This window comes from Protopterus annectens, chromosome 6.part0 (assembly GCF_019279795.1).
Source record: "Protopterus annectens isolate FY-2018-M chromosome 6.part0, PAN1.0, whole genome shotgun sequence".
Taxonomy (NCBI): domain Eukaryota; kingdom Metazoa; phylum Chordata; order Ceratodontiformes; family Protopteridae; genus Protopterus; species Protopterus annectens.
In genome coordinates, this window is record NC_056737.1 from 1,930,213,350 (window position 1) to 1,930,227,137 (window position 13,788).

General features: G+C 42.7%; 1 protein-coding gene across 1 annotated transcript in view; it reads right to left on the reverse strand.

Moving 5' to 3' along the window:
- Nucleotides 1–13,788, reverse strand: part of USP37 (ubiquitin specific peptidase 37) — a gene marked incomplete in the record, with an annotated part of 1,580,672 nt that overhangs the window by 562,339 nt on the left and 1,004,545 nt on the right. Inside the window, 1 exon segment of the mRNA XM_044075237.1 lies at nucleotides 12,206–12,271. Coding sequence (XP_043931172.1) covers nucleotides 12,206–12,271 — 66 coding nt within the window.

Sequence of the window (13,788 nt, forward strand, 5' to 3'; positions counted from 1 at the left end):
GGCCTTTCTTGGTGGCTTGATATTCTTGATTCCCCTAAGGAATTGCCTTAAAGGATGTGAGAACACAGGTGGATCAGTGTTGTATCTAGCTGAAATTGCTGAAGCATGTATTTTTATAGAAGAATATGAGAGTCCATTCCGTAGCATATCTGCCAAGTATTCCAGGATGAGTGGGATGTTCAATAATGATGCATCATGACCCTTGCTGGTATTCCAAATGCTGAATCTCTTCCATTTTGCTGAATAAACCTTTCTGGTGGATGGTCTGCGGGCTTCTGTTAATATCCGCTGAACTTCCTTGGAGAGAGATAGATTGAGGTTATTCATGGAATCTCCCAAGCGGTTAGCTGGAGCGTCTGAATGTTGGGATGTACTGTCTAAGTTGTTTTGAGTCAAAAGATGGGGCCATTGGGGAAGGGCCCATTTTTTGTTGTGGCATATGCTCCATAGTAGTGGGTACCAGTGTTGTCTTGGCCAGTCTGGAGCTATTAGGATCCCCTTTGGCTTTTCTGCTTTGATCTTTAGTAGTACTGTGGTCATCAGTGGCAGAGGTGGGAATGCATAAATTTTTAGGAAGTTCCAGTTGAATGAGAGAGCATCTATTTTCCATGCTTGTGGATGATATGTCCTTGAACAGAACTTTTGTAGATGATGATTGAGGTGGGAGGCAAATAGGTCTACTTCTGGCCTGCCCCATGTCGAGGTGAGTCGTATGAAGTTTTCTGGATGTAACCTCCACTCGTGGGGATCTAGGAAATTCCTGCTTAGGCTGTCCGCCAGCACATTGTCTTTGCCTGGAACAAACTGGGATTGTAACTGTATGTTTAAGCTCAGTGATTTTTCCCAAAGATTCATTGTCAGTCTGCAAAGGGGGTAGGAATGGGTGCCCCCCTGCTTGTTTATGTACCACATGACAGTGGTGTTGTCTGTCCGTATTAGCAGGTGGCCTTGCTGAAGTTGTTGTCGAAAGGCCTCGATGGCATGCATTACTGCCAGCATTTCTTTTTGGTTGATATGCAGATGTGTTTCCTTTGGAGACCATTGTCCTTGAATACATCTGCCCTCCATGTGCGCCATCCATCCGAGGTCTGAGGCGTCTGTGGTCAATGTTTGTGTTATTTGAGGTTTTTTTGAATGACATACCTGTGTTTGCCTGGCTTACCGAGGCCCACCATAGAAATTCCTTTTGTAGGCATGGAATGAGCGGTATGGTTGTCTCTAGGTTGTTGCTGTGTTGAGACCATAAACTTTTTAGGTACCATTGAAGCTTTCTCATGTGTAGTCTTGCTAATGGAACCAGGAGAATGCAGGATGCCATGTAACCCAGGGCCTGTAGGAATCTCCTTGCAGTCATCTGGGTGAGCTTTGCCAAACCTTTGAAATAATGAGTTAACTTCTTTTGCTTGTCTTCTGTCAGGTAAGCCATTTGAGAGGTTGTGTCTAAATTGGCTCCTAAGAAGGTTATTTGCTGGGATGGCTGAAGTCTTGACTTTTGGAAGTTGACTGTGTATCCCAGAGCTTGTAGCAAATTGTATGACATAATCCAAGTTTTTTGTCAAAATCAGTTTGTCATCCGCTTGTATGAGGCAGTCGTCCAGGTACGGGTAAATTTGGATCCCCTGGAGCCTGCAATGAGCAATTACTGAAGCCAGGCATTTTGTAAATACTCTGGGCACAGTAGCTAAGCCAAATGGCAATGCTGAGAATTGATAATGCTCTGGCCATGCAAGAAATCTGAGGTATCTTCTGCAGCTGTGTCTGATAGGGACATGCAGGTATGCCTCCTTGAGGTCCAGAGTAATCAGCCAAGACCCCTTGCCCAGCATGGGAAGGAGTTGCTGTAAGGTCAGCATTTTGAACTTTGGTACTATGAGAAAGGTGTTTAATGTGGACAAATCCAGTATTGGTCTCCATTGAGTTTCTTTTCTTGGAACAAGGAACAGTCTTGAGTAAAACCCCTGGCCTTGTTCTTGTTGTGGAACTTTTTCTATTGCATTGATCTGAGCTAGCAGAGAAATTTGCTTGATAGCCTCTGCCCTCTGGTTTTGTGGTAGGTTTGGCATGCCTTGTTTCCTTGGTAAGGTACGAAAGTGGAACCTGTAGCCTTGGTCTATAATGTCCAAAATCCATTTGTCCTTTGTCAATCTGTGCCAATTGTCTGAAAACAGAGATAATTTTCTGCCCAAGGGAGCTTCTGTTTGCTCTTTGGTTAGCGGAAGTAGAGGAAAGTCATTGGGATTGTCCCTGTGGGGCAGGAGAAGCCCCTATGTCACTTCTTTGGTTTGCTGGTTGCCATTGTCGTCCCTTGTAGGAACCTCTGTATTGTCCTCTTCCTCGCCCACGCCTGTTTTTGCCCCTTTGAAATATTTCAGGATTAGGGAAGGACCAGTTTTTTGAAGGCCAATTCCTGCTGAATCTGGGTGGCTGAACCTGGAGGAAATCTTTGACTGTCTGAACTGACTTGGCTTTTTCCTCAATGGTCTTTAATACACCTTTAGCATTAGCACCAAAAAGCTTGTTCTTTTCCAAGGGTGCATCAAGAAGTTTTGCCTTAACATGATCTGGTAGAGGTTGTTCTTTTAACCATGCATGTCTACAAATGACCGCCCCTGTCATAGCTGCCCTACATGAAGCTTCCAATGCATCATATCCACACTGAAGAAAGTGATTGCTAACTTACTGAGAGTTATGTACAGCCTCCTGCAAAGACTTCCTATCTAGAGGTTCAGGAGAGGCCAACGTTTTCTGTAAATCATCTAACAGGAAATCCTGATATTGAAACATATGAAAGAGACAATTGAGAGCTCTCATAGATAAAGTAGTGGAGGTGTAGACCTTCTTCCCCCATCTCTCTAATGACCTAGCTTCCCTGTTGGAAGGCAAAGGATTTTTGGAGGTGGTAGCTGAAACCCCTTTCGGGCCCTGTGAAATAGTTTCAAAATCAACAGCATGGGCCCTAAAGAAATGAGAATGTGTTTCAGGAACTCTATAGTATCTGTCCGGCTTGGCAGGAGCAGGAGGGAGAGTATCAGGGGTAACACTGGAGTCAGAGTATAGATCATCCAAAACATCAAGCACAGGAGGTATAGCTAAGGGCCTGTGTTGGGGCTTTTTAAGGAAGGTTCGAAGGCGCTTTCTGGAATCAGAATATTCCTGGCCTTGCCACTTAAAATGTTCCCTCATGGAATGCAGAACTTCCCCAAAAGAAATATCCTCAGGAGGGGAGGCCGAGGGGATGGAGTCCTCTGCATCGGAGTCCTCATAGGTCTGGAAAGGCTCTTCCTGGCTATTGGAGTGGCCAGAGGCCTCAGAATCTTCATCTGAAGGGAGAGGGTCAGTGGGCTCAACCCTGGGCCTCTTATCAGGAGGAGGCTGGGATCCTCTCTCAGGGTGGGCCTGGGAGCCTCTGATCATGGAGATTAAGTCTGCTGCCATAGTCATGATTTGTGTTTCAGGAGTAGGCTGAGGTAAGGCTTTAGCAGTAAGGTGCTTGGTCTTGCTGGCTGCCTTAGCACGTGTGTAGGCCTTGATAGACATGGACATGGGAGGCCTAGCAGCTCCACGTGCAGGAGTGACCTTATCCACAGCAATGGTCTCTGGCATTTCCTCGGTTTCAGTATCCGGAGGAAAATCAATAACTGGCATTGGTGTGGTCTCCAGTATCGGTAATGCGGTGTCTTCGGTTCGGAGCGGTAAAATAACCGCCTCAGAGGGAACCGGGGCACTCGCGGTAGGTTTCGTGGTGTCGGTGGAAGACGCGGGTCGAGGATGTCGGTCCCGGTCTTTTCGTTTTTTTAGGAGTCTGCGATGTCGGTAATTCCGTCAGCATCGTGTAATCGAATTTTTCGCCGAAAAAGTCTTCAGCAAACTCCGCCCGGCGCCTGAGAGTGCGCGTATTGAAGCGAGCACAGGCGGCACAGTCCGAGACGTCGTGGTCTGGGCCAAGGCAAGGAAGGCAGTAAGAATGAAAATCCTTATGAGGTATTTGTTTACCACAAGACAAACAATTATTAACTTTTTCAGTAATATCGGACATCGGCTGAGGCAAGAAAAGGTCCCCAGCAGAGTACCAGCTTTTGATGACTTCGGATCGAAGAATACAGGAGCTGACCGACCGGCACTTGCGAACTGCTTCTGCTTCGGGCACCGCGTGGCAAGAAAGACTGAAGAAGATGGCGTCGGCTGATGCTTATGTACTCCTGCCGCTCTGACGTCGGAGAGAAATGCGACATCAGCCGACGTCGGACCCAGACTTTGGAATCCGGCCGACCGAGGGCTGCCTGAGGCAGGACAACCCATATGTTATGACTGCAGTTGCATTCTTGAATGACATCAACATGTGTGTGGGTGTATGTCATTTTGTCAAACAACTTAACTAAACTAATTTTATCAAAACTAGCAAGTCAAAAACAGAAAAAAAAGTTATGTACTCACCATAACACCCCATCTGTTTTGTCCATTTTCATTCTTCCTCAGTAATTAGGTTTGGATCTGACTCTGCCATTAATTTTAGCTTCTGGCCACTAGCAAACTCTCAAGCTCCTCCCTTATCCATAATGCTCTATCTTGTTTGCTAGCTTATAGTATCAAAAGAAATATTAGCATTCTCTTAACAAAAATCCATACCTGGTGCTCAACATAAGGAAAAGTGGTTCCTCTTACAAGGTCTCATTCCTCTGGAACTCATTACTTCAAAGGCAGGGTGTTGGTGGGAGGGGAGTTGAAGAATGAAAATTGACAACCCAGATGGAACATGGTGAGTACATAACTTTACTTGTGTGATGTTGTCAATTGCCATTCAATCCGCAACAATTGGAACAGAGTCCCCAGCTACCTGAAATCCCAGGAGGACACTCTCTAAGGAAAGATATTCCAAGCACAACTGAGTCGAAAGCTGCTTTTTTCCTCGAGACCAGATCTGATTTGAAATTAGTAATAAAGTTTGAGAATTAGTCCAAGTAGCAGCCACACATATATCTTCCATGGAAACACTGGATAAAAAAAAAAAAAAAAAAAAAAAAAAAAAACCTAATGACGTTTCCATGGATCTAGATGAATGGACTTTCAAAGCTTTTGTTAAGGAAAGGCCCAATTTGTTACAAAGGATACACAATCGGTCAGCCATCTGGCTAAGGTTATTTTGTATCTGTCTTGCCTAATTTGGAATACACAAAGCAAACAAACAACTGATCTGTTTTTCCTGATATTTCTTGATTTAAGTAAAAATGCAATTACCAATGTACGTCCACCGAGTGCAACATATGTTCACCATTATTTGTAAAATATGAAAAGAAAACTGGCAAATTAGTAGATTGGCTGATGTTTGATTCTGACATCACTTTAGGAAGGACGGATTAGTTCGTAAAGCCACACTTGTGTCTTTCGGCTTATCCTGGTTAGGGGTCGCCACAGCGGAACTCCGGTCCGCTAATGTATGGTAGTGGATTTTTACGTGCAAAGTTACCAGCCCTGACGCACAACCTTCAACGAAGGCACGCCCATTCACGCATGCCTCCACACAGAGGACACTCGAGCTGAGAATCGAATGGGACAACGTCTTGCTGTGAGGCAACAACGCTACTGCAGCACCACTACCGCAGGTCGTAAAGCCACACTATCCTTATAAAAAAGACTATCCTTATAAAAAAGTAAGTAAGGAGGTTGAGAGAGCAGTGCTTGAAGTTGACAGTCTTCTAGCAGAAGTAATGGCTACCAAAAAATAGCTTTTCAGGTAAAAATCTTTAGCTGGCATTAAGCTGCTGGTTCAAAAGGTGAATGAATTAAGGCCTGTAAGACCAAATTTAAGTCCCATGGCAAAGACGGATCCTTATAAGGGGGCTCAAAAGAAGGGTACCTCTCAAAAAGGCCTTACAAAGCTCAGATGAAGTCAAGAGGAGTTTTCACTTCCAGTCGGAAAATTAGAGATGGCAGCTAGTTGTACTCTAATAGTTGAAGAACTGGCTCCTTCGTTGAAAATTGTATTTATTTATTTAACATTTGTTAACTGGAAAGTCTGGCTTGGAACAAAGGCAATTTTCAGCAGAGGCCTGGGAAGAAACGCTCCAGACATATGTCTTTGTAACTTGGGAGGAAACCAGAGTACCCGGAGGAAACCCACAGGAACGCAGTGAGGACATGCAGACTCCACAGAGAAGGCACTTCAGCAGAGAATTGTACCGGAAAACCTCTTTCTGCGAGCCGACAACAATACCGCTGCACCACTGTGCCGTCCAACTGAAAATTGTTGCTAAAAATAAGAATACTATACACTGGTGCTGAAAAAAATGTCAAAATGTTTCTGCTGCGCCCAAAAAAAAAATCTCCTCCATTTACTTCTGTAAAGTTTCCTTGTGGAAGCTTTGTGGGAAGACAAAAGTATAGGATGAACATGAGAAAAGAACGTATGCTGTCTGGCTATCAATTGAAGTGGAGAAACCATGCAATCAGTTTTAGGTTTGCAATATTCAGGTGAATCATTCCTGTCAGGTGAGAGAAGTTCTGGAACTGGATCCATAATCCAAAGAGAATAGAATAGACTAGACAAGGCCAAAGAAAGGGAAATGAAATTTGCCAAGGCTGGTAAGGGGCAATGAGGATGACTTTGCTCTTCAACGGGGAAATTTGGGGATTAAGGGAGTAGGGGAAAAGCACTGAAGGGATAAGGGGGCAACTGTTTAGGACAGCATCTCTTAGCTACTCCCACAGCAGGGGGATTAAGGCAAACAACCTGTTGCACTTGTTATTTAGGGGAGATGCAAACAGACTGCAGCATGTCTAGTCTCAATGGCGAAAAATCATTTCTGCCACTTCCTCTCAGAGACCACTTGTAAGGTAAAACAGACATGCACAACTGGTCTGCTATCACGTTTAATTTCCTCAGGATATGTGTTTCAATCAAAAATCTGTTTGAAGAGATCACCCATTGCCAAGTACTACCTGACACAAGGGGTAAGATCTGGTTCCTCCTCGTTTGCTGATGTACCAAACCACAGACACGGTCTGTCTGAATTACAACTGCCCTGAAAGGGACACTGTCTTGGAAAGTCTGCAACGCTAAAAGCTCTGCTCTCATTTCCAGGACATGGATATGCATATTGGCCTCTTTGGGGGAGCATGTGCCTTGGACGGCTTTTCCCAAGAAGTGCCCCTCCCCCCATCTGTGATGCATCCGTGGTCACTATGGCCTTGGAATGAGGAAGAATGAAGGGACGGCCTTGTAGAAACTAATCCAAATGGATTCACCACCAAACATATCTTACATGCTTCAGTAATTCTTATCTGGAGTGGACATATGCTGAAGAATGGACCACTGAATTGCTAACATCCACTGAAAAATGTTCATATGAAATCTTGCTAGGGGAATTACAACCATCGCCGCAGACATTGATCCCAAGGCTTGTAGAAGCAATTGGGCTGAAATTGAGGAATTTTGAGCTTTCTGATTTGGAACTGGATATTCTGTACTCCTGGAATAGGAAGAGAGGCTGTCATGGATGTGGTGTTGAAAATCACTCCTATGAATTCCAATGTCTGAGATGGTTCTAACGAAGATTTGTTATAATTTATGGTAATCCCCAGAAGGGAGCAAGTCTGAAGAACCTGGTCTTGAGCTCTTAGCAGATGCATGGTCGGGATGGTTATGAAACAGTTATCCAAATATGGGATGACTTGGAATCCCTGCAGTCTCAAATGAGCTGCCACCACTGGCATGCATTTGGTTAATATCCTGGGGACTGTGGTAAGGCCAAAGAACAGTGCTCTGAACAGGTAGTGATTGGCTCCCAGCTGGAACTGCAAGTACCTTCTTGATTGCCTGTTCAATTTTATCTGATAGGCCTTCAGGATGCATAACGCACATCCAGTCATCCTTGCACAGAAAAAGGCAAAATGGACTGAACCGTGACCATCTGGAAAGTACAGTTGTGTACACTTACCATAAATGTAGACGGAGTGTATTCACTGTTGCAGTCATAACATTTGGGTAATCTGCTGGCAGGTTGCCCTCAGTCAGCCTGAATAACTAAGTCTTGGGTCCTGCGTCGGTTGCCGTCTCAGTTTTTCTTGCCCCAGATGAAACGTAAAACTTACCTTCAACTAAAAGCACCACTAAGGCTTTTGAGTATAGTAAAGGAAAGAAAAAGGTATAGAAAGGGGGCTGGCGGGTGGGTAACTGCAACAGTGAATACACTCTAACATCTACATTTATGGTAAGTGTATACAACTGTACTATGTTCTTCATGTTTCGCTGTTGCAGTCATTACATTTGGGTAGAATCCCAAAGCTATGGATGGGAGGATGGAATTAAACAGCATTAAGAGTAGCTATAAGGCCCTTCAGGACTGCAGTGGCAAAGCCTGCCCTGGATTTAGAGAAGAGAGGTAAATGATAATGCTTTGTGAGCGTATGAACTAAGCTCCAAGTAGCAGCTTCTAAAATGTCTTGGGACCCCTCTGAGAAAAACTGCTGAAGTAGAGGCAGCCCTGGGGAAATGGGATCTGATCCCCTTGGGCACAGGTTTACCATGGTGTAAGTAGCAGAAACAAATGCAATGGCTTATCCATTTAGAAATAGTCTGCTTTGATATAGCCTTCCCCACTGATCCTGCAGCAAATGCTACAAGTAGTTGCTCAGACTTTCTTAGAGATTTTGTCCTGTTTAAGTAGAATCTTAGTTGTTTGTGTACATCCAGTGAATGCAGAATCCGCTCCCCCTTGTTCTGCGGATTTGGGAAAAAAGTTGTCAGGTGAATGGTCTGGTTAAGAGCCGCACTGGATACCACCTTAGGCATAAAAAAAGGATTGGTCCTGAGGGCCACCCTGTCCGGCTAAAAAAAATAATGAAAGGCTCCACTGCCATGAGAGCCTGTAGTTCTGAAACCCTTCGAGCTGAAGTGACTGCCAAAAGAAAAGCTGTCTTCCAAGAAAGAAATTTTATATCCGCAGTAGCTGCTGGTTCAAAAGGAGGCAGGGTGAGTTTTTCCAGCACAAAATTGAGGTCCCATGCAGGAGTTGGTGCTCTCCTGCAAGGCCTTAAATTTTTGGCCCCTCTGAGATACTGTTTTAGCAGTGGATGAGAAAAGAGGGGAGGCTCTGTGTTGTAATGAGCAGAGATGGCAGAGGCATGGATTTTTATTCAAGAAAAAGATAGGCCCTTGCCAAACATCTCAGTTAAGTATTGTAAAATCTGAGGAATATTGGGCTTTGCCGTGTCTATTCCTTGTGCTTAGTTCCAAGCACAGAATCTCTTCCATTTATCAGCATAAGATTTTCTAGTACTAGGCCTTCTGGCTTCCAAAATGACATCCATCACAGGTTTACTGAGAGATGTGGTTTGAATAATTAGTTGATTAACTATGCTACAAGATTCAGAGTCTGGAGCGGCATGTGCAGAATTTGATAGTTCTGCTGAGACAACAGATGAGGTGTTTGAGGCAAATACCACAGAGGAAGGTGTGACATATTCCTTAGAAGCAGGTACTAGTGTTGGTGAGGCCAGTCCGGAGCAATTAGAATAATTTTTGTTTTTTCCTGTCTGACTTTTAGTAAGACCTTGGAGAGTACAGGCAGAGGGGGAAAGGCATAGACTGATAGGTTTTTCCCGCTGAAGGATAGAGCATCCACTTTTCATGCTTTTTTGTGATGAGTTATTGTGCAGAATTTGTCCAACTGATAGTTTTGGGGAGAGGCAAATAGATCTATGTCTGGGCTTCCCCATTTCTGTGTTAACATGTTGAAGATTTGGGGATCCAGTTTCGTGCGGGTCCATAAGATTTCTGCTTAGGTCGTCTGTCAGAGTATTTTGCTTTCATGGCAGGAATTGAGCTTGAAGATGTATTTGGTAAGCCAAGGCTGTGTTCCACAGGGCCATGGCTAGTCTGCAAAGTGTGTAGGAATGGGTACCCCCCTGCTTATGTACCACATAACTGTGGTGTTGTCCGTCTTTATCAGTAGTTGTCCTGGATGAAGTAAGTCCTTGAAGCCTGTCAGAGCATTCTGAACAGCTAGCATTTCTTTCTGGTTGATATGTAGATGCATTTGTTTTGGGCTCCATTTGCCCTGAATGCATATCCCTGCCAGGTGGACCCCCCACGCATAGTCTGATGCGTCTGTAGTTAGGGTTTGGGTGGCAGGGGGTAGAGTGAATGACAGTCCCTTGTTCTGGTGACATGTCTCTGTCCACCAAAGAAACTCCTGTTGTAGGCAGGGAATGAGAGGAATCATTGTTTCCAGGCTGTGACAATGCTGACTCCATAAACCTTTTAAGTACCATTGAAGTTTCCTCATATGCAGTCTTGTATATGGAATTAGTAGAATGCAGGATGCCATGAACCCCAAAGCCTGCAGAATTTGTATTGCAGATAACTGGGTTTTTGTTGCCATTTGTTTGAAGTATGTTGTCAATTGCATTGGTTTGTCTTGCGTGAGGTAAGCCATCTGGGCAGTTGTATTCAAGCTTGCACCCAGGAATGTAATTATTTGAGAGGGTACCAGTTGTGATTTCTTTTCGTTTATGGTGTACCCTAGGCATGCTAGAAGCCTTTTAACAAACGCCAGATGTTGAAGAAGAGCGTCCTTGTCCTCTGCCTGAATGAGACAATCGTCCAGATAAGGATAAATTTGAATGTTTCTTTGTCTGCAGAATGCAATTACTGGTTGCAGGCACTTTGTAAAGATCCTGGGTGCAGTAGATAAGCCAAAGGACAGTGCAGAGAATTGGTAATGCAAAAAACCTGCTTTGAAGCGGATGTATCTTCTGCAAAATTCCCTTATTGGGATATGCAGGTATGCCTCTTTTAAGTCTAGAGTTACTAACCAGGCATTCTTGCCTAGCATAGGCAGTAGCTGTTGTAAAGTCAGCATTTTCAATTTTGGAATGTCCAGGAATGTGTTCAGAATTTATAAGTCCAGTATTGGACGCCATGATTTGTCTTTTCTGGGTACCAGGAAAAGTCTTGAATAAAATCCTTGTCCTTTTTCCATTTCTGGTACCGGTTGAATAGCCCCCATATCCATGAGGGTCAATGACTTGTTTCTGGGCCTCTGCCCACTGGTTTTGTGGCAGATTTGGCCATCCGTTTGGAATTGGCAAAGAATGGAAATTAAATGTGTACCCCTGGGATACTATGTTTAATACCCACTTGGTCCTGGGGCTCCAATAAAAAAAGGCAATGCCCAATCTGTCATCAAAATAAAACTAAACAAACTATGCAAAATCACCACAATAAGAACTTATGCGGTTACTGGAGAAACAAAAGATGCCTCTAGAAATGTGGTTTTGTGTGTGTGTGTGTGTGTGTGTGTGTGTGTGTGTGTGTGTGTGTGTGTGTGTGTGTGTGTGTGTGTGTGTGTGTGTGTGTTGGGAGTAATTTTCATACTCTCCTATATGAAACACCATGGTAAGAACTAAAACAGCATGGTTATTACAAAACTAAAAGTGGAATAAAATGGTGGAAGTTATAAATACAAAGGCTAAGATGCGGCATGCAAACATTTTTAGAGCAGGGTCACTAATTTAATGTGGTCCTTCCCACCTAGATTTCTAGATCCCTCATTTATCATCCAGTGCCTTTGAGAATACATGTAGGTCTATCCCGGTCTGTGGTGAACACCTTACTGTTCTGGTCACATAGAAGAAAACAATCTCTCTTCCTCAAGTTTTCCACAGCCACTTTTGCAATTGTACTACACATCAGTAAGATCATCATCGTGCTAGCACTCCAGCTGATGCACTTACGCAAGCTGAGAGTTGCATGTGCTCAGGCCTTTCCCATGAATAGCAAAAATCTCCTTCTACAAGCAGTCTGTGAGATAAGACAGCATGACACTTCACCCTTTCTCCTCTCTCCCAATCAGCTTTACTGCTTGCATGTATGTGGGACTGGAAATTGAACTTCTCCTACAACATCATTCACAATGAGAAAAAAAGAGACAGAATTTGTAAATGAATGAATATATATTAGAATCTGTTCATGTTAAAGAAAACTGATTTGCTCATTCTGGTGGGTACCTAATAACTCTAAAATTAAGACTGAGAGATTAGAATTTTGCAGACTGAGTTTAATATTATTTGGTTTAAATAAAACAGCTGGCCCTAACTGCTCTATTAAACGACAAACTTGTAAATTTCAGGTTATAACAGCCTTTAAACCATAATGCCAAAACCGTGCCACATGTCTAATGTTGACAAACTAGACAGTTTAACTAACCGTGAAGGTGTAGAGCAGGTTAAAGTACACGAATTCAGTGACTGTGAAGTTTTCAGTGGTCTGGACCTAGGAAAATAGAACAAAACTCTTAAGACTAGTACAAAGTCTGGAGCATACACAGTAATAACTCATCTCTATCACATTCCAAAAGTTAGCTGCGTTAAACTGTAGAATTCATTCACCTATGAAGCAGCAAGACAACAGCAATTTCTGCGTTATCACAACAGGCATACAATCTCAACTTCGCTACACTGAATCTACAATGTAGATTCAGGTTTTTTTTAAGACAGAGTTCCTGAAGAATTTACCAAACAGCAAGTTTTAGAGAAGCATGAGCATTATGATCCTGAGTGTGTGCGTGCACGCGCATATGTATTTGGGAAAAGGGAGGAGTGTTATTACTTCACTAAAGCCAAAAAGAATAAAATTTGTTAAGCAAGGTACTGTTTAGTGACACATTTATAGGTTAATAAAGACTCCTCAGTTTTCTCCATAACTACCCAGACAACTTTGCAATATTGTTTAAAATGAAAAACGCAAAAACAGCATAATCAACACTATAAACAAAAATGAACATTAAAATCATAACAGAGTTGGAAGACAAGAAGTAAACTTCTTAATGTTCTTTATTCGAAGGAAACAATTTCTTAATGTGTGCCATTTTACTTCTAGACATCTTCCCACAAAACTTCAAACATTTTGGGTCTCGACAAAGAGAGTAGGCTATGAATGCTTTATGTTCATTGTGACTTAACTTGCTGCATTAGAGAAGGCCTTGTAAAGTTAACTGGTTGAAGGTTGCTCGTGCATGATACAGCAGGAAATGTACAACGCATTTTTGATGAGTTACTTTAGGAACATTTCTTAGTACAAACTGAAATTAATCCCGGAAACTAAACCAATCTGAAAAAGTCTTCATCCTTAACACTGTCTCCACTTCTCAAATGCCACAGAACTGTTAACTTAAAAAGAACATTAAGGACACTAACACTCACATAAAAAAACTGTACAGTAAAAAAGAACTGGTCTACAACTTAAAAATGCCCACTTAACACTCAGTCTCCTCATGCCACAACCTTTTTATCAGAACTAATTGATGACTTCAACTTAATAGATCCCTTTGAACTTAACACAGTCTAAGTAGCAGATACACATTTCTCCCCATACCATAAAACCTTGTCTATAATTGACATATTTCTAATTTCTCAAAGCTTTACTCTTTATAAAGTACAATATAATCTAGAACCTATCAGATCACTCAAAAATAAAATTAACAATAACACAAAATAGAGAGATATACTACCCACAATGCCTCAAACTGGACTTTAATCTCAAACATGCTGAAAATTAAATAAGTGGAACAAGAGATTATAAAGTCTTTCATTCATTTAAAAGAAAACCTTGTAAAAAATGATACTCCTCTGGATATTCAATGGGCAGCCTTTAATGGCACGACTAGGGGTATCTTCATCCAAAAAGCATCATTCTACAAAAAGCAAAAAAGTGAAAAAATAACTAACAGAGGGCAAGCTAAAACAAATCTAAATAGAATTACAAAGAAACCATACTCCCACTCTTCAGAA